The sequence below is a fragment of the Phalaenopsis equestris genome, unplaced genomic scaffold (genome assembly GCF_001263595.1).
Source record: "Phalaenopsis equestris unplaced genomic scaffold, ASM126359v1 Scaffold000202, whole genome shotgun sequence".
Taxonomy (NCBI): domain Eukaryota; kingdom Viridiplantae; phylum Streptophyta; class Magnoliopsida; order Asparagales; family Orchidaceae; genus Phalaenopsis; species Phalaenopsis equestris.
The window spans coordinates 1,452,208-1,473,674 of NW_018164644.1; the positions used below are offsets into that span (position 1 = coordinate 1,452,208).

The 21,467-nt window shown below is 39.4% G+C and overlaps 1 protein-coding gene and 1 pseudogene across 1 annotated transcript in view; one reads left to right on the top strand and one right to left on the bottom strand.

The window, feature by feature from the left end:
- The window catches only part of LOC110022648, an 89,152-nt gene that overhangs the window by 43,381 nt on the left and 24,304 nt on the right, over positions 1-21,467 (bottom strand). Inside the window, exons 6-7 of the mRNA XM_020721696.1 lie at positions 18,472-20,258; positions 17,429-17,641 (exon numbers count right to left, since the gene is read on the bottom strand). Coding sequence (XP_020577355.1) covers positions 17,429-17,641; positions 18,472-20,258 — 2,000 coding nt within the window. The remainder of the gene's footprint in view (positions 1-17,428; positions 17,642-18,471; positions 20,259-21,467) is intronic.
- On the top strand, positions 3,255-4,595 carry LOC110022694 (annotated as a pseudogene).

Genomic DNA, 21,467 nt, shown 5'->3' on the forward strand with positions numbered 1-21,467 from the left:
TTAAATAGGGGAATTTGTCGGCCAATACATTGATTTCGCAGACCAAACAGATGTCATAACATTCTTTAGTTTATTTGATCGAGCCTCAGCCTCAATTCTTGTGTTCATCCTTCGGGATAGATACAAGATTTGAAGTAAAGCGCTCTTTCATTTAAACTATGAAAATTATAGAGTCAGTTTGACTTCATCTTTTTCAAAACTAAAATTTTTAAAAACGTCCTTCCGAAGCGGGCAACGGGATTTCAATTCCGATTACCGACAGCTTCTTACGGGCAAACCACACACCAAAAATAATGCCGACAGGGCTGCTCTTATTAATGTAGGAAATCGACTCGAGTTTTATGTGTCTGTTTTAATCAATATAACAGAAAGTTGAGGAACCGGGACCGCCCATGTGAAACTCGGAATGACGAGGTGGCTCGAATTTTCTAAATGGTGTGGGTTCTGTACTAGTCTTCTAAGAGAGTCAAACAGGGGAAGTCTAAAGCTAGACCCTCGGCTTCTAAGGAGAGACAAAAAAGAGAACTCATCCAGAAATGAGGTTAACAAATGGACCCCCAATAGGTGTGGTGTGCGAGACAAGCACATCGCGCGTATTGGTGTTGACCGAAGCGATCAACAAAACCAAAGAGTCCGTGTAAGTATATCTACCTAGTGCAGACCGGATGTCGAATTGGATTTAGCAATCGAACTCGAGCTGGGGATCCTACTCAGAAAATCTTAGCTCGAGGAAGGCTTCAGGTAGAGAAATGAGAGTTTCCGCTGGGGATTTGAAGGTGTGTTTTCAGATTGTGATTGTGAGTTTCAGCTTTCAAATTTGAATGTCGATTTGGTCTATTTCAATGTTGTGTGGAGACCTGGTCAAGAAGTATAGCACAAGGGTGCATATTCGACTCGAGAGATAGTGATGAAAACCTTTGTCGCATTGGGAAGGAAAATACGGGGACTTACATCCAACCCGAGTAAGTGAATGTTGAAAGAATGTTTGCTATAGTGAGGCGAAAAACACGGGGTCTCACATCCGGCCCTAGCGGTAGCGAAGGTATTGGGAAAGATGCTGTGAAAATTTGCAGAATATTCGCGGAGGATATTTGTAGGAATAAATCAGGTTGAATAAGAAATACTAGAAGACTCGTATCCAACCTGAGAGTTGATCGATAAATCTCTGCTACGCTGGAGAAGAAAGCACTGGGACTTATATCCAACCCAAGGTGTAGCTGGAATGTCCGTTACATGAGGTAGGAATGTACTAGGACTGAAATCCAATGTAATAGGTGATAAAGTGATCAGGTTGAGAGGGAATGCTCTGAGACTGATTTCCAACTCAAGAAGTCTGCTACATTGGGAGGAAGATGCTGGGACTAACATCCAACCCACGCTGTGACGAAATGATCAGGATAAGTTGAAAAGTACTGGGACTACTTTCCAACTTAGGAAATCTGCTATGAAGGAAGGCGCTGGGACTAATTTCCAACCTTTAGAGGTAACGAAAATGTCTATCACATTAGGAAGGAATGCACTAAGACTAACATTCAACCTAAGCGGTGACGAAATGATAAAAAAAATCTCTGCTACATCAGAGAGGAAGGCATTGGGATTGATTTCCAACCCTTAGAGGTAGCGAAAATGCCTATCACATTAGGAAGGAATGCACTAGGACTAACATCCAACCTAAGCGGTGATGAAATGATTGAAATGATGGTGATGAAATGATCAGGATAAGTGGGAAAGCACTGGGACTAACTTCCAACTCAAGAAGTCTGGTACATCAGGAAGGCGCTGGGACTAATTTCCAATCTTATAAGTAGCGTAGATGCCTATCACATTAGGAAGGAATGCACTAGGACTAACATCCAACGTATGCGGTGACGAAATGATCAGGATGAGTGGGAAAGCACTGAAACTAACTTCCAACTCAAGAAGTCTGCTACATCAGGAAGGAAGACGCTGAGACTAATTTTCAACCCTTAGAGGTAGCGAAAATGTCTATCACATTAGAAAGGAATGCACTAGGACTAACATCCAACATAAGCGGTGACGAAATGATCAGGATGAGTGGGAAAGCACTGGGACTAACTTCCAACTCAAGAAGTCTGCTAGATCAGGAAGGAAGACGCTGGGACTAATTTCCAACCCTTAGAGGTAGCGAAAATGTCTATCACATTAGGAAGGAATGCACTAAGACTAACATCCAACCTAAGCGGTGAAGAAATGATCAGGATGAGTGGGAAAGCACTGGGACTAACTTCTAACTCAATAAGTCTGCTAAATTAGGAAGGAAGGCGCTGAAACTAATTTACAACCTTACAAGTAGCGAAAATGCCTATCACATTAGGAATGAATGCACTATGACTAACATCCAACCTGAGCGGTGATGAAATGATTAAATGTCTGCTACATCAGGGAGGAAGACACTGGGACTGGTTTTTAACCCTCAGAGGTAGCGAAAATGTCTATCACATTAGGAAGGAATGCAGTAGGACTAACATCCAACCTAAGCGGTGACGAAATTATTAAAAGGAGTGGGAAAACACTGGGACTAATTTCCAACTTAAGAAGTCTGCTACATCAGGAAAGAAGGCGCTGGGACTAATTTCCAACCTTACAAGTAGCGAAAATGTCTATCACATTAGGAAGGAATGCACTAGGACTAACATCCAACCTAAGCGGTGACGAAATGATCAAAAGGAGTGTGAAAGCACTGGGACTAATTTCCAACTTACGAAGTCTGCTACATTAGGAAGGAAGGCGCTGAAACTAATTTCCAACCTTACAAGTAGTGAAAATGCCTATCACATTAGGAAGGAATGCACTATGACTAACATCCAACCTAAGCGGTGACGAAATCAACCTTCTATCACATTAGGAAGGAATGCACTATGACTAACATCCAACCTAAGCGGTGACGAAATGATCAAAGATGCCTGCTACATCAGGGAGGAAGGCACTGGGACTAATACAACCTTACAAGTAGCGCAGATGTCTATCACATTAGGAAGGAATGCACTGGGACTAACATTCAACCTAAGCGGTGACGAAATGATCAGGATGAGTGGGAAAGCACTAGGACTAACTTCCAACTCAAGAAATCTGCTACATCAGGAAGGAAGACGCTGGGACTAATTTCCAACGTTTCCAACCCTTAGAGGTAACGAAAATGCCTATCACATTAGAAAGTAATGCACTATTTTCATTAGCAAAAAGTGTCAAAGGGAGCCATCGTTCATTTCGACTTAGACTTCGAGAAAGTTGAAATGGTATACGAGGGGCCCTTACATGAAGTGGTAAATCAAGTAGAGGTACAAGATCAGAAGCCTGTGCTAGAGTTCCGAAGCAAGCAGGAAAACATACTTACGAAAAAGAGGAAACTTGAAGAAGTCAGCAAGGTAGCTCAAACTAATGATGGTCCAGTGCAGGAGACCACCAAAATAAGGTCCATGGTCATGACAGCAGGGGGTGAGCTCATCAGTGCCCCTCTGAGGAAGATCCCCATGACACGTTCGCAGTGGAGAAACCTTGCTCGCCGCAAGCACAGGGTACTTGCCCGTCTAGAAGAAAAACAATCAAGTGAACCAGTTGTACAAGATCTTCAAACCATGCAGAAAGAAGAGTTACTGGAGCAATCAGTCAAGGGTACCTTACCTCTCCGGGCAATAAACAAGTCAGAGTCAAAAGCCAACGAAACTCGCACACTCGCCAAATACACGCCCCCCAGGTCGCGCGCAACACATATAGTTCAAGAAGCTCTCTCTACTGCAAAGGAGAATGAAAAAGTCTAAGATATTCAGCTATACGTCCCACCACCTGGTAAGCCAAGGAAGTTGCAAATAATTTCAGAGGAAGAGTTGGAAATGTTCCAGAAGGTTCGAAAATAGCAATTTGAACATCGCGAAAAGATACAGGGAAAGTATATCAACATTCTTGAAGGACTTGAATTACATACCGGCGTGTTTTCTGAGAGTGAACAAAGGAGGATAGTTCACTATATCTTCCATCTCAGAAACCTGGGCCGAGCAGGTCGCTTAAGGAAGAGGACTTATTCTGAGCCTCAGAAATGGATGAGAGGAAAAGGACGGATCACCATTCAGTGTGGTTGCTATTATAACTTCGCGTATGATAATGAAGGAAATCCCCCGGGGATTATAAGACACGACGAGGTGGATCTGATACCACCAATTATAAAGAGGATGATCCAGAAAATGATGTTATGGCACGTATTGCCTGCCAACTGCATACTTAATAGTTGCATGATAAACATTTACGAAAAGGGGGACTGCATCCCACCACATATCGATCATCATGATTTTCTGAGGCCGTTCAGCACCGTCTCGTTCATCAGTGAATGCAACATTTTGTTCGGCAGTGACTTACGGACAATCGGCCCAGGAGAGTATCGAGGCTCAGCTTAAATTCCTTTACCCCTCGGGTCAGTCCTGGTACTTAAAGGGAATGAGGCAGATTTAGTTAGACACTGTATCCCAGGAGTTCCACGAAGAAGAGTTTCAATAACCTTCAGAAAGATGGATGATAGTAAGACACCGTTTGGATATCGACCTGATCCAGACCTAGAGGGTTTACGACCTTTGGAGTTATGACCGCCTAAAGACAGCACGCCTCTAAGCATACATGAAGGGACTCCGGTTCTGGAATGTATTTTAGAAGGAAGGGTTAGTCTCTACCTAACTCCGAAGGTGCGCAAGCAGATGCTATTGCTATGACTTTATGACTACGATACAGATAATGTTATCCTATCTTGTATCACTGTACTCAGTTTCAACAAAGTTAACAAAGTTTGATTTTTCTTCAACAACTTACAGAAGATCAATGCATTTTCATAGCTGTCACTCTAAGCGATTGATTTAATGGTCCTTGAAACAAGTTTGTCCCGTTTTGAACAAAACAGAGAGACAAAAGAATGATGTGAACAAAATTAAGTTTGATAACTTAAATTCAACATTTTAAACCACAACAAAACAACATTAAATCAAATAAAATCAAAACATTTTAAATCCGGAACCACGTTCCAATCCTGACCTTGTTGAGCCTCCTCGGCCTATCATCATTGTCATCTCTTGACCCAAAATCTTCTACCATAGAAGCTCTGGGTCCTTCTCTTATACTTTGTTCATGGAATTTCCATGAGACTTCTAGCCTACAATCTCTTGCAGAAAGAGTCCGACGGTTCTAATCTACAGAACTGCACCTTTCTTTTGTCTTCCTACTCATCGTAGGACAGATCACAGTCATTGTGAAGTTGCACAAATTTTCACAGTTCCACAATTTGCACGAATTTGCATAACCTTCCTACAGTATAAACATTTTCGCTATCTCTAAGGGGTTGGAAATCAGGCCCAGCGCCTTCCTCCCCAGTGTAGCAGGCATTCTTTTCCTGATCAGCTCTTGAGTTGGGATTCAAGTCCAGTGTTTTCCCACTCCTGATCATTTCGTCACCGCTTAGGTTGGATGTCAGTCCCAGTACATTTCTTCCTAATGTGATAGGCATTTTCGCTACTTGTAAGGTTGGATAACAGTCCCAGCGCCTTCCTTCCTGATGTAGCAGACTTCTTGAGTTGGAAGTTAGTCCCAGTGCTTTCCCACTCCTTTTGTTTAATTTGTCACCGCTTAGGTTGGATGTTAGTCCTAGTGCATTCCTTCCTAATGTGATAGGCATTTTTGCTACCTCCAAAGGTTGGAAATTAGTCCTAACGCCTTCCTTCCTGATGTAGCAGACTTCTTGAGTTGGAAGTTAGTCCTAGTGCTTTCCCACTCCTTTTGTTTATTTCGTCACTGCTTTGGTTGGATGTTAGTCCTAGTGCATTACTTCCTAATGTGATAGACATTTTCGCTACCTCTAAAGGTTGAAAATTAGTCCTAACGTCTTCCTTCCTGATGTAGCAGACTTCTTGAGTTGGAAGTTAATCTCAGTGTTTTCCCACTCATCCTGATCATTTCATCACCGCGAGGGTTGGATGTTAGTCCCAGCACCTTCCTTCCGATGTAGCAGACTTCTTGAGTTGGAAATCAGTTTCAGAACATTCCCTCTCAACCTGATCACTTTTATCACCTATTACATTGGATTTCAGTCCTAGTACATTCCTACCTCATGTAACGGACATTCCAGCTACACCTTGGGTTGGATATAAGTCCCAGTGTTTTCTTCCCCAGTGTAGCAGACAATTATCGATCAGCTCTCAAGTTGGATACGAGCCTCCTAGTATTTCTTATTCAACATGATTCCTTCCTACAAATATCCTCCGCGAATACTCTGCAAATTTTCACAGCATCTTTCCTAATACTTTCGCTACCGCTAGGGCCGTATGTGAGACCCCGTGTTTTCCGCCTCACTGTAGCAGACATTCTTTCGACATTCACTTACTCACTTGGGTTGGATGTAAGTCCGCGTGCCTTCCTTCCCAATGCGACAAAGGTTTTCATCACTTTTTCTTGAGTCGAATATGCACCCTTGTGCTTTACTTCTTGACCAGGTCTCCACACAACATCAAAACAAACCAAATCAACATTCGACGTCACTATCTCTCGAGTCGAATATACATCATTGTGCTTTACTTCTTGATCAGATCTCCACAATACATTGAAACAGACCAAATCGACATTCGAATCTTGAAAGTTCAAACTCACAATCACGATCTGAAAACGCACCTTCAAATCCCCAGCGGAAACTCTCATCTCTCTACTTGAAGCCTTTCTCAAGCTAAGATTTCCTGAGTCGGAACTTTCCTGAGTCGGAACACCAACTTGAGTTTGATTGCTAATCCCAATTCGACATCCGGTCCGCTCTAAGTAGATCTACTTACAAGAACTCTTTGGTTTTGTTATCGCTTCGGTCAACACCAATACGCGCGATGTGCTTGTCTCGCACACCACACGTATTGGGAGTCCATTTGTTGACCTCATATCTGGATGAGGTCTCTTTTTTCTCTCCTTAAAGCCTAGGGTCTAGCTTTAGGCTTCCCCTGTTCGACTCTCTTAGAAGACTAGTACGGAACCCACACCATTTAGAAAATTCGAGTCACCTCGTCACTCCTTTGAGCTTCGCATGGGCGGTCTCGGATCCTCAACGTTCTGTTAATTTGATTAAGACTGACACATGAAACTCGAGTCAAGTTCCTATATTAATAGGAGCAGCCCCTAGGGAACCCCTTTGTGACCCAGACGCTCGATAACGTCGCATTTTGCGTACTCATTGCGCCACACACGACTTTGACTTAATTTAACTCGCCCGCCGACAAACTCGCCCGTACGACCCCGGATGACGAAACGGACATCACCGACGCGTCCAGAACGTCGATTTTAGCTAAGAATGACATCATATCGTTGTGGTTCCACACTCGCGCGAACTGCACGGATGTCGATGCACTTTTTTTTTAGCTGTGCACGGGCCCGGGCACAACTCAGGTCCGACTCGGGTTTGATTCAGGCTGGACTCGGGGTGAACAACGACGGCTAGGCACCAGCTCACCTGAATTTGAAATTCAAATTTTAAAATTCAAATGGATTATTTAAATACTGCCTTAATAAAAATTAATTCAAGGGTTAATTATTTCCATTTAATCCTTCCCCATTTGGAAACCATTTATTTCCTGCCCCTACATTTGAAAATCATTTTTATTTCCCCGCCCAATCGGTTCCATAGTAACGGCTCCCGCTCCAATTCTAAAAGGAAGGAGCGTCTTCTTCCTCGGGGATTCGACTTAATTCGCGGCTCCCGAGCTTTTCTTCCCCGTTCGCTCCCGCTCAGCTTTCCCGTTCCTGTCACATTTCAGCTGCAAGTACAAAGCTTCTGCTCGCTCGCTCGCCTCCTCCCCACTCCGAAGCCGCTCGATCCCGTCTCCCGCCATTGCCCGCTTGATCCCGCCACTGCCCGCTCGATCCCGTCTCAGCTCGATTCCGAATCGAAGTTGCTCGGTTCCGTCTCCCGCACCAAGGCCATCCCGCTCGACCACCCCTCCTTGAAGCACCCCTCCGCAACTCTCTCGCTGGTCTCTTTCTTCCTCGCGCTCGGGATTCATCGGCCTCTCTTCCTCGTTCGACTCAGGCTCCTCCTGTCAGGTATGAGAAATCTATCTGTGACTTTTTTTATTTTATTTTTATTTTCTTTTCTTTCTATTCTTTCTTAAAGGCTTGTTGATCTTATTAAAATTTAGTAGTGTCTTTATAATTTAGTAGTGTCTTTATGTGATGGAATTGTGAAGTTTTCCCGTGGGATGCTTTTCTTGACTTTGGTCGGATTCAGATTCCTCTAGATGGATGGGATTAAGGGAAGCATACGGTTATTAGAGATGCGAATGATGTTTGATTTCATTTACATTTCTTGATCATGGATGTTCTTGATCTTTAAAATTGAATTTCATACGAAACTTTATTTGTAAAAATCGAATTCCATAGAAAACCCAGATTATTTGCTCCATTGCTTTTAAAGAAACTTCTCGATAAAAAAAAAAAAGAAGTTTTCGACCCCCTTTTTATCTCTTTATTTCATTCATAGAAATCAAGATTGACGTTGCATAATGGAAATGACCCGTTCTCGATTCTATCCAGTTTTTAACGTTATCATTAGCAATTGTTAGTGTTATCTTTAACAGTGATCGACCCCTTTAAACTGATCTAAGGCCTCATAGCTTGACGGAATTATTTTCAGCTATTTAAAATATATGTTAGCTGTTTTTGACGTGATTTGGAGGTTTTTTTTTTCGCTGCAGTTTTCTGGGAGCCTTTTAACGTACCGTTTCGGGATGGTTTATCATTATTTTGGAGGATGTGTTCCACTTAAATGCTGTTTGAGATTGTCAATCATTGTAGGAGTGCTGCGAGGTGCTGAATTTAGTATTTTATGTGCCATAAGTGTTGTAGGAGTGTTGCGAGGTGCTGAAGTTAATAATTTGGAGTGCCACAGGTGTTGTAGGAGTGCTGTGAGGTGCTGAATTTAGTATTTTCTGTGTCATAGGTGTTGTAGGAGTGCTGAATTTGATAGTTTTTGTGTCATAGGTGTTGTAGGAGTGCTGTGAGGTGCTGAATTTAATATTCTGTGCCATAAGTGCTGTAGGAGTGCTGCGAGGCGCTGAAATTGATAGTTTCTGTGTCACAAGTGTTGTAGGAATGCTGCGAGGTGCTGAATTCAATGATTAGGAGCGTTGTTGGAGCCTTAGGAGTGCTGTTGTAAGCTTAGAAAAGCCTTGAGAGTGTCCTAGGAGCGCTGTTGGAGCCTTAGGAGTGCTGTTGGAAGCTTAGAAAATCCTTGGGAGTGCTGGTTGGGCCTTGAATTTGTCGTTTGAAAGTTGTTTGAGATATAAGATTACTGCCCACTGCTAATCAAAGGCTGTTAGGAGTGTTTGGAAGTTGTAGAAGGTCGTAGGATCGTCGCACAAGCCTGCTAGTTGCTGCCCCGAGCTGTAAGAGCTGCAGGACCGTTGTCCAATGCTTCAATTTGCTGTCTACCACTGTTTAGGTTCGTAGGAAGCCACCTAGTAGTCGTCCACCACGATTTGGGTTCGTAGGAAGCCAGGATTTGGGTTCACAGAAAGCCACATAGGAGTTGTCCACCCCGATTTGGGTTCGTAGGAAGCCACGTAGGAGATGTCTACCACGATTTGGGTTCGTTTGGAAGTCATCTAGTTGCTGCCTACCTCTGTTCAGATTTGTAGGAAACCGCATAGATGCTGCTCATTGTTGTTTGGGTTCATAGAAACTCATACAGACATTATTCAAAATTCCTAGTTGTTTGTCTGGAGTCGTAGGATCACCGTACACACTTGCTAGTTGTTTGTTGAAGCTGTAGGAGGTCGTAGGATCACCATACTAGCTCGCTAGTTGCAGTAAGAAGTTGTAGGAAATCTTAGGATCACCCCTTTTGGGAATTCCTAACTGTTACTACAACTTGTTCTACTGTTTTCTTCTTTTCTCCGCAATCTATTTAAATTCTCTGCGAATTATATTGTATTTTGTGAGTTAAACATGCAACAGGAATAGCAGCAGCAGATACGCCACATACACAGGTACATTTTATTTGTTGTTGTTTCTTCATTGCAATTACTCTTGCTCTAACACATTATGTAGGTATTGAATTCAATATCACTTTCAAAACAAACTGATTTTTCAAAATTAAATAACATTTTCAAAAAGCAAAAAACAAAACATAACACGTTCTTTCGAACTTACGGGAGTCCCTCGGAGGAGGTAACCTACGGTTGCTAACGAGATCTCCCCGATTTAAATGGGTTTCACGACTCGTTTAAACTAAGTTCAAAAGAAAATAGTGATACCGGAACGAGGGCAAATGAGATCCAGTCGGTCTCATTTTTCAAAATTAAAATACACTATTTTCATAAAATTATATACCTTTTAGGTTAAATTAAATCATCTATTTTTCAAAACTATAAAAATACATTTCAAAATTTTTCACATAAATCTAATCAAAAAGTTGACCGATAATTTCTGGCGCCAGCTGTGGTACCTCTCTTCCCAAAAACACTTACTTTCATATCATCGAGTATTATGTCACCTAATGCTTGCTATGAAGCTTTCATGAAAGTTGTGGGGGTTGAAGGCTCCACATTTCCTCTCATCCATCCATTTCTTTTCATTATTTAAACAAGATTTAGTACCACCTCAATACAAGTAACCATCAACTTTGCCCTTTGATTGGTCCATGTGGAAGACAAAACATGGGTAGAAAGGGTGTTTGGGAGGTGGGCTTAGTAGGAAAAAAGAGTAAGTAGAGGGTCATTATTATTATTACTATTTATTTAAATTTTCTAATTTCAATCATTTTGATCTACTCACCGCTAACGTGTACAAAAGCTCGATAATATGGAATTTTTCTCTAGATAAATTCAATGTTTTGGAAATGCTCGCATTATCCTTTTTATCAATGTTTTGGACATTATCTGAGCAACTTTGGCAACTGTTGGGGCTATTTAAGCCCAAATAGCGCATGTCGTACAGGAAATCACTTGTTTTCACCGTACTTGCTTCTTTCGATCATGAAAGGCTCCTCGGGTAATTTCGACTTTCCAAATGAGTTGTGCCATCCATTTTACTAATGGAGGTCATTTAAGCAGCTTCAACAGCGTTTTAAAGTATCAACTTCAATCTATGACCCGTTGGATTCTTCATTCATCATTCGCCAAACGTCCTATTTATTCGACTTGTGAAATATATATTGAGGTCAACATAATAGTGGTAACCATCATTTGAGTGACATATAAAATTCATGTGTTTTATTTATTGTTAATCTTTTTTTATGGTTTTTTTTTCTTCTCTTTGTTTTTGCATATGTTATTGTTTCCCAACATGCAAACCAGAGAATACAAGAAGAAACGGATAAGAGAGTTATGGAAGAGATGTTCAAAGGCAATACTCTTCAGTTCGGGGGTGTTAATTCTGCTTCATATTCTTACCATGACTAAGAAAGCATCTAAAAAGTTTCTTTTTGCATTTTGATCTGAAGAAAAGTTGTGTTGCACGGGAAAGGGGCAATATGAGTTTAAAGTTAATAACTGCGAAGATTATATGAGTTCAAAGATTGCAGCATATTACTATAACCAACATGTAATTAACTAATATACAAATCAACTTTTGCGCGCCAGCTGTGGTCAGCAACCAAAAAAGCAAAATTGACGGATCCTAAAAGCCACTGAATCTAACTATGCTCAAATCTTTCAGCCATATGGTTCTTAAACTCTTTTCAAGTTAAATAATAAACCAAATGATATTTATGTAGACATTGTATTATGACATCAAATTCTTGGATGCTCAATGAAAAGGAGCTCAAAAAAAAAAAAAAAACAAATATCTCGCCAAAAGCGTCAAGTAATTTATTCATAATTATAAGAATAACAAGCATTAGCTAAATAAATAATAAGTTTATAATTGATAGCATGACGATAAAAAAATCAAATTCCCATGCAATTGCGATCTATAATATGTTACAAATAAAAAAAAAAGAAAAAAAAACAAAAATCAAAGCACATAACATAAATATAAATGTTATGCCATTAACAAGATGCTTGCCTACTGGAAACAAGCACTTATCATTGTCGGTCATTATTTTGAACATAATTTTCAATTTTAATTTAATATAAAATGTATATAATTTTTTTTATTTTGAAAATAGTATGTTTTAATTTTAAAAAATGAAACCAAATGAATCTCATTCGTTTAATAGTTTACATAATCGTGTCCGAAACCGCGAATAATACACCTTCCCGAAAGAAAAGTGTATTCCTCGACGATGGACTCAATCATACAAACTAAGAGATTTGTGACATTCGTTTGGTATACGAACATTTTGTGTGACCAACAAATTCTCCTATCTAATACAAAAATTAAATATGATTTATTTTACATGGGTTTCAAGTTCTCTATAGGGACAAGCTCCTAGTCTTCAAGAATTCAAATTTTAGGTTTTTACGGTAAGACACTGAAAATCAAGTAGGAAATGACCAAATGAGAGCAGTTATTTCATGAGTCCAAAAGAAAGAAAAAAGTAGAGAACATCACAGATCCTGGGGAGAACCCTCAGTGACTTCCCAAGTTATCCTACTGTGTGACTGCATTTTGAGGACGATGTTATTTAAGAATTCAATCCTGTCCATTTTTATTATTTGAGACTTATATTTGCATAATACTAGATTATACAAATAGCCTACAGAGATAGGAAGATTTATGTCGTACTGAACGATGATCATAGAACTTAAGGTGAGTTTAGACATATATTGCACAACACAATTGCATAGGTTCTTAAAGAGAATGTGAAGATTTGCGTCGCACTGGGCGAGCTACCTCGGAGTCCTACGAATTATTGTTTAAAACTAAAGCATAACTTAGCTGGTGTAGATCTATTTCGCGTTTCGTCTTGCTTGCAGTTCGAGTGTATCGTCGTCGTGCTGCCCACGAAGCTTGCTCCAAACTCCTCGTCGTGACGGGTTTGAGTTCTTGGTTTGGGGTTTGGGGTTTTACATGTGAGCACGCAATATTGTTGGGTCGGTGGGGTGCCGCGCTGTGCCTCCTAAACCAGGCTATTGTTTTCTACTTTAGAGGTCTTGCAAGTTCTGTAAATAAATGCATAAGTAAAAACGCAGCAAAAACACAATAAAATGGAAAAAGGTGCAGTAAAGAAAATAAGCATGTACGCACCAGAGGTTCCTACCACTGCTGCAAAAAGGTTAGTATTGCATGTGAAAGTAAGAAGGTATAGTTGAAGATTTAATAAGCACGTCAAACATGAGCATAGATATGTAAAAGAGCAGGTGACACATAAAAGCTCAAAGAGGACCATAAGAATTCAGGTCAGGGTGGGCTCAAAATTTATCCTTCCCGAATGACTTCGTAGGCTACCATCGGTCATCCATGTATATAAAACCCATATTCAATTAGAAATTTCCAATAAGACAATCAAATGAGAACAATTCTTAGCCCAGTTCAGATAACTGACAAGTGGACATTTAAATTGTATCATTCAAAATTTGTGGTTTGTCATGCATATAAATAGATTTTTGTTCAATAATCGAAAGTATTTCTTTCATAAGAAAATTTATTTTGTTTTGTTGTTATCTTTGTATTGTCATTATATTTGTATATTTTGTAAATCTGACTGTCCACAATCACACTGTTGAGCTAGAACTACTGGTAGTCTATGAAAGCCAAGGGTCATCGCTAGTCTAGTGTCGGTGAATAATATTGTCATCCCGCACTCACCAGGTCCTCAGGTCAAGTTCCATACCTTCACCAGGCTCTAAGGTCAAGGGATGCAATATTATTCTGCTCTATCACCGGATATCTTTGCATCACGGCTCTTAAACCCCGAACCGTCCAACTTACAACCCACTCTATGATCCACATATCTCTATAAGCACTTATATCTTGTATAAGCAGGTGGGACTACACCACCGAGCAAGAAAAAAACAAAACAAAACAACGATAAAGACAAAAAATCATAAGAGCAAATGGGCAAAACCGTAAGTGAGTCAGCCCAAAAATGTTTAAATCTTCTCAAAAAGAAACATCATTTATATCGGCTTGAAATTGCGAGGAAAAAATGGGCCAAAGCATCGCCAAAACGGTACCCAAATCATTTTCAAAACAGTGCTCAAAACAGCCTTAAAATGATGATTTTAATGTCTCTAAAATAGTGCTCAAAACTAGCCCAAATCAGCCAACAAAAGTGCCCTGAAGCAGTGTGTAACACTCCTCAAATCAAAAAGCAAAAGTGCCCCGAAACAATGCATAAACCAACCCAAATCAGCCAACAAAATGCCCCAAAACAGTGTATAGATCGCTTCAAATCAGACCACCAAAATGCCCCAAAACAATGGTTATATTAGCTCAAAACAGCGAGAAAGCTATCCCCACGACAATGTATAACTTTCCAATTGTAGACAAGCTCGACGATCCACATAAATACTCAACCATAGAAAGAGAAGAATAAGAGTCATGTTCAATTTATAATTTAAGCCGGCCACAAAGCTTGCCATAAGATAAACTCCTTAAGTATGCAAATAAATATGTGTAGAAGTAGAGAATCATGTGCGTAAATACTTTTCGAAATTTGTATGTGATTTAAGAACATGTAAATTCCCTCACCATTTAAAATTCTTCGCTTCAAGCATAACGAAGGAATTAATAAACAACTGATCTTGCAACAATTAAGAAGATTTTTTGAAAAGATTTACCTACGTGTCACCCGACTCTCATGCATTTGCATGTCCAACATCCAAAAATATCAAATTTATAGCACACAAACCCCACTCCAAAACGGTAAATATATCGGCTCAAAATAGTGTGTTTGTCCACCAAAAGAGCTTAATCCCCATAAATTTCAGATTCACACAAAATCAAACCGAATAGATTTCGAATTCGCATAAAACTGACTTGTATGAACCTCAAATTCACATAAAGTCAAGCCAAATGAACCCCCAACTCGCATAAAACCAACTCACACAATTTCAGATTTTGCATAAATCCAAATCCAATAAATTTATTAACTTGCATAAAACCAACTTGCACAATTTCAGATTTTGCATAAAGCCAAACCGAATAAATTTCCAACTTGCATAAAACCAACTTACACAATTTCAGATTTTTGCATAAAGCCCAAACCAAATGAATTTCCTAACCAACATATGGCTTGCAACAAAAGCAATCCAGCTTAACGAGCTGCTAAAAGTCCCACCAAAATACATCTTGTAACTTTTGGAAAAAGTTTTAATATGAAGTTGAGCAGGTTTTTGGTGAGTTTGGGAGGTGTTTAGGCCCTCCAAACAGCATTAAAACAGCCTAAAAATCGCATTTTGAACTATTCCAGGCAGCACTCAAATCAATCTCAAAAAGGCAAGTCTAAAAGAGCCAAAAACAGTGAGGGCGTTAACAAGTTTCGAGGCTTTCCAGGAGCTGTCTAACTGCACGATTCCAACAACTTTGTGAAGGGCTTCAAGAGGTGATTCATGGCTGATTTGACCTGTGTACTGGGTGGTATTGAAGGGGGTTATTTAGCAGCCGAATTTCTGCAGTTTTTAACAAACTTTTGAGCTCTTCAATAGCAGGATTTGAAAAGGACTTGTAGAGATTTGGAACTATTTTGTAACAAGATTTACGAAGGCAAGTTCATTCAATTCAGCTCAACTAGATAGATTCACATACAAACCACTTAAGTCTTATGTATTTACAAATACAACATCTAAAAATTACTTTATACATTTACACAACCATTTTCATCCGTATCACATAAAAAAGTCCACCAATTTAATTTTTAAACAGTGAATTTTACCAGTTCATGCATAGATAGTGTGGCATGTGTGTAAAAAAAAATTGTGAAGTTTAGGTATTAGGTATGTGAAAATATAAAAATTGTGTGGTATGTATGTGAATCCTTTACCCCTTTGTTTTGACCTAAATCCAGATTAAGCAAATCATTGTAAGACATAAAGGATTCACAGGATAAGTGCAACAAAAGAAAGGAAAATAAAGCATGAGAGAGGAAAAAAGGTCACCACCTCGTTGAAGATTTCGGACAGGAGCAGAGGGAAAGGAGGTGAGAGATTTGTTGCTCCCTGCAAGACGCAATCCCGTTGTTACCTTGTCAATGGCCCGAGCTCCAGCAAGGGTTTTAGCAAAGAGGAGGAAGTGGGGGCGTTCGGTCTTCGGTCGAGAGAGGGAGATGAGTCGGATCAGTCGATCGGCTGAGAGAGAGGATTCGGCGTGGGGAGGAGAAGGAGGTGAGCGGCTGGGAGTCGAGTGAGAGAAGTGAGGAAGTTCAATCTCAGGGAAGAGGGAGTTGGGCAAGAAAGTTGTGTTGCAGGCGATGCAGGTGAGTGTTTTTGGGAAAGTACGAGAGGGAGTCCGATCAAGCGAGTGCGGGAGAACTGAATTTCGGTGGAGAGGGAGCCGAATGGGAGAAGAGAGGGGGCCGAATCCCAAGAGTTCGACTACCTGTGCAATTTTGTATACCGGGAGAGAATGATAAATGACATTGGGCGGGAGGAAGATTTCCATTTGTGGAGGAACTTCATTTGGCAAATAATTGCTCCTAATTAAACTCCATTAAGGCAAGATTGGACGATTTATTTGAAATTTGAAACTTGAAATTATGAATCGTGTTATTGGCCCAACCTGGTACAATTGGGTCGTGTTTAGCCCAAATTGAACCCGGGCTGAGCCTGAACTAGCCTCCTTTAATTAAATTTTTATGAGCATTGATTTTCATGTCGTTTGTTCACGCGTGAAGCCATGTCAATATGGGTTTCCTCCTTGGGTAAAATTAACGTCTCGGACGTGCTCACGCGGCCCGTTCCGTCATCCGGGGTCATCCATCGTTTGCACTGTTTGTCGATGATCGAGCTAATTTGAGTTTAACCTCGCGTGCGGTGCAGTGGATTTGTGTGAGTAGGTCATTCAAGGTCGAAAGCCTTTTAAATCCTATAAAAACTCATTCTTGGGCCCTCCACATGTTGGTTCTTAGTCCTTACAACTAAGAGTTAAGTGTTTGGAATCACATGTGAGGTTTTTCACAAAAATGAGTCAAAAAGTGTTTGAAGTCATACGTGAAGGGGGTTCTGTTACTAGTCCTCTATAATAGTCAATAGGAAAGTCCTAATGCTAGATCCTAGGCTCGAGGAGAAAGAAACCAAGACCTCACTAAAAATGAGGTCAACAATCATGTTGGCTAATGTATGTTTTTCCAGTAAATCCTTAACGGTAAGGCGTAAAGCCGAAAAAGAGTATACCAAAACAATAATGACATTCAGTCGGCATCCAAAAAAAAATAAAAATCAAGTGATTAGCATTTGTTCATTTTGTTCTTGTTGCATTTACTAAAAGGGAAAAAAACAATTTTTTGCAATACACACTCATTAGTTTTACATAATTGCAAGCAAATAAAAACAGAACCGTAGCAAAAATATAAAAAAAGTACCCGGAAAACGGACTTGAAGCCAATGCCTTTTTTTCCTATATATCCTCCACTTGATCCTTTCTTAGTTGAGTTTCCAACATCACAAAGTGCCCTGATATTCTCAGCACAGAAACCGAGTTCATTGTTTAAAACAACAATACCCTTCTCATGAAGAATAAATACTAATTCAGGTTCGACATTATCCGGGTATATGTTATCATCAGCATTTTGTACCTAGCACAAAAATCAGACAAACAGATAAATGGAAAAAAACGAGGCAAGGTATCTCATAATAAATAATGTTACTGCAGACAATTATTTAAACAATTTCAGTTGTTTCCAGCGTAAAATTCTATCCTAACAAGAGAGAAAAATATAATACAACCATTTTTGGGTTCAGATAATAAAAGCAAATAAATTAATGGAACTTCGAAAGCTGATATAATGTATGACTAAAAGATTTGTAGAGTGAATCAAAAAATAACAAGGCCAGTCATATATCAACATCAGAATCTAATCATTATTTGTGCTAAATTGTCATTCAAAGATATTAATAGTTTTCATATCATGAGCCTTAAAAAAAGTAGTGATGATCAGAAAAATCAAGCCCTGTATCATAACAAGCACAAGGCTAAATTATCTTGATAAGGAAAAACTGTATGAAGGTGAATCAAAAAGTTATTTCCTTAGTTTGCAGAATAGCATCTAGTTTCTGCCTGTCAACAATGAACAAAAAAGACATCAGAAAAAATCTATAAAAAATAGGGGCATCTACATCCATACCACCAAATTCGTATGAATTTGCATATCTAACACCTAAACTTTAATAGATTTCTACCACCCAAAACTTTATATTGCGTCAAACATACCATCATTTTAACCTAAAAAAAATGAAATATACTTTTTCCTGCATAGTTAAGGTGATATGCAAGTAAAATATGTATAGGTGTTAGAAATATAAATATAAAAGAATTGAGTGGTATGCATAAAAATCTTCCAAAAAAATATGACTGCAAACTAAAAGGCTTGTGCACATTTATGAAGAAACCATATTAGAACATTACAAGTTCAAGAATAAAATGAGAATCTTGTGAATACAATTCCTGTGAAAGACAATGCAAAGCTCTTCCAAGGCGAGCATGCTGCTTCTTTAGCAACCAGTCCTCGCTATTATTTAAATTGGAGCTCAGCCCAAATTCCTCCCGTCTAATCGATTCAACAATAGCAGCTGCATCATGAACTCGACCTTCAGAAATTTTAATTCTCGTCGCAGTTTCTTCACAAAGATCTCGACTTTCATCAATAACTCCAGATGAAAATTGATTATTGGCATCCACAACTAAAGTATCACCTATTTTTCCAAGAGTAACCATCTGATTTTCAGAAGCAGAAACCTCAGAAACTTTTATTAAATTGCTGTGATCAAGACCTGATGCCAAACAAAAAGGGCTTGACAACTGTTCTAAAGGTTTAAATGGCACAGAGCTAAGAACAGTTGAAGAGCTAAACTGATGGTAATCTGTCACCCACTCAGTAACACCAAGTGATATTCCAATGTCATGAAGCATGATTCGTTCCTCGATTTTGTTGCATTGACTCAATATGACAACAGGAGTTTGTTTTGTAACAGACCGAAGTCCCGAAAGGAAAATTTCTGCTGCGAAACCTCGGAATTCAGATGGAAGGTATTGAAGGCACTCTAATATTATCCTTGATATATTAGAAATTGCATCATTGACTTTGAATAATGTACCATGCTTACAGAGTTCATTATAATCCTTAATACCATCAGCTAGAACACTGCTACAACATGAGCGTGCATTAAGAACAATTTGCCCTGGAATAAAATTTTGCTCATCCGCATCTTTTCCTACTGAATCTACGGAATTTTGTATAATTACATCGACTGCTTTTTGAGCATAGCATTTTAGAAGAGCAAGAGGTGCATTGCATGTTCCCCCGTACCGACAAAGTAATGATAAAAGTTTTAATGCTGTACGCAATGATGAACACTGAACGAAAGCTTCCAGAAATTCATCAACAGTTGCAGTATGATCAATTCTAACAAATTTTCCATCAACTGTGGCAATACATAACAAGTTTTTATAGTTTACTTTACTTAATAAAAATTCTGTAAGTGGTCCGAGTGATGGAGCATATAGAAGATCCCAGTGAGACCAATATAACAGATCTGCCAGCATAGGTGCCTTCAACAAACATTCCACCGCCTCCTTTGAGGTTTTTCTAAAAGTATTTTGCTGAGCAACTTCAGACTCCATCTTTCCCATATACAGGGAAGAGTTTTCTTTGCATGCCAGTAAGTTCCGAGTCCGCTGGTCCCCAAGCAAACATGCAGAGAACAGAATACAGCTAGAATTGCCACTCTCTTTGCGTTGATTAATGAGGTTTTCCAGGCTTTTTTGAGGATTCACGCCAACCATACGGAAGCTAGCTGTAGGGAATTGCTTTTTGAGTAGTGAGAAAATATCAAAATCAGATGCATCAGCTTTAGCAACTGAATTTCCCTCAGCTTGTGATAGCATAACAGCTAGTTGCTGTTGATTTAGACAAGCTTCCAAAGAAGATTCCTGAAAATGTTCTTTACAAAGAAATGAAAGCATTTCAGGAGGAAGAATGGAACTATATTTTTCTAAAAAATCATAGAAAATTCCATGACCAAGAGAACAAAATTGTGGGACATTGAATTGAGCCAGCAACCACATCTCACAGTCATAAAGCTTTTTTATGACCGACAGCTTCTTTTCTGTAGACAAATCTCCTTGTTTTAATGTTATCTGATAATTCTCAAAATAATTGGAAATCTTCTGGATGATTTCATCATGAGTAACACCTGCATAACCACAAGCCCAACAGAATAGTAAGGAATAAGGACAGCCAAAGTAGGTACAAAAAATTGAAATTCAGAAAAAAAAAAAAAAAAAGAAGACCGAGCTCTAAGAGAGCCAAAGAAGATCCAAGTTCAAAACGTAGCTCTCTCATAATCAAAATATATTTGAGTTCACCATGTAAATTATAATTCACCATTCATTTTTTTAATGTGTACAACAAAGTGCTCAATTTATTTTGAAAATTCATTCCTCCACTAACTTCTTGTAATGTTATAATACTTCTGCTCCATTTCCTTCGTAATCCATCCATATCAATCCCATCAACTCATAATATTCATGCAGGTTTCTACCATCCATTAAACATGCCGAGCAGTTAAATCTCTCTTCTAATATGTTATATTTCAAAAGTATTCCCACAATTTCTCTAATATAACCACTTTTTGATACATCCTTTATAATTATAGCAAGCATCCATCTTAATTATAGCATTTCTATAGCCCTCAACTTGCCCATCAATGAGCCAATGAGCTCGAGCTCCGGTGGTACTCGTTTAAAATGTAAAGGTCAGAAATTTGAGCTCTTACTAAGTTAGAAATTTTTGTGGTATAAGGCGTTCTGTCCAATTATTAGAACAATGAAAAAAGTGTCTTGGTGAGAGAACATTAGTGTACAGTAGAGATAACTCCCTAGTTCCCACACTCGGAAGAAAAATAACAGCCTCATCTATCATTGCTTGGTCACAGCCCAGTCATCTTGCAAATAAAATGAAGAAAACATTGAATACAAAAAAAAATGAAAAAAATGGACATGAAAAGTGGTGAAAATAATGATGAAATGTATTAAAAAAAACGCAAAGTATTGAAAGTAACTCCAATGTGACGTGGGTCGTCCAAATCCATGCCCATTAGCCGGGCGTTACATTGATCCGGTCCAACTATTGAACCGGACCTGTCCACGGCATTAAAATGCTGATTCATTTGAATCGCTCGCCATACTCTCCAAATCGCATCGCACACTCCCACCCCCAGCCGGTGCCCTGATCTTATGCCTCCTCCTAGACATTGTTGTGCACCTCCCTCCTCTTAGCCGTTGCATTCCTTTCACTTTTCACCTCTTTCCTTCTCAAGTTCTTTTTGTGGTCTTCCCTTCCTCCCCTATTTAGGCTTTTGTTATTTTCATAGGTCAAGACAGTTTTTTGCTTGCTGATTTTT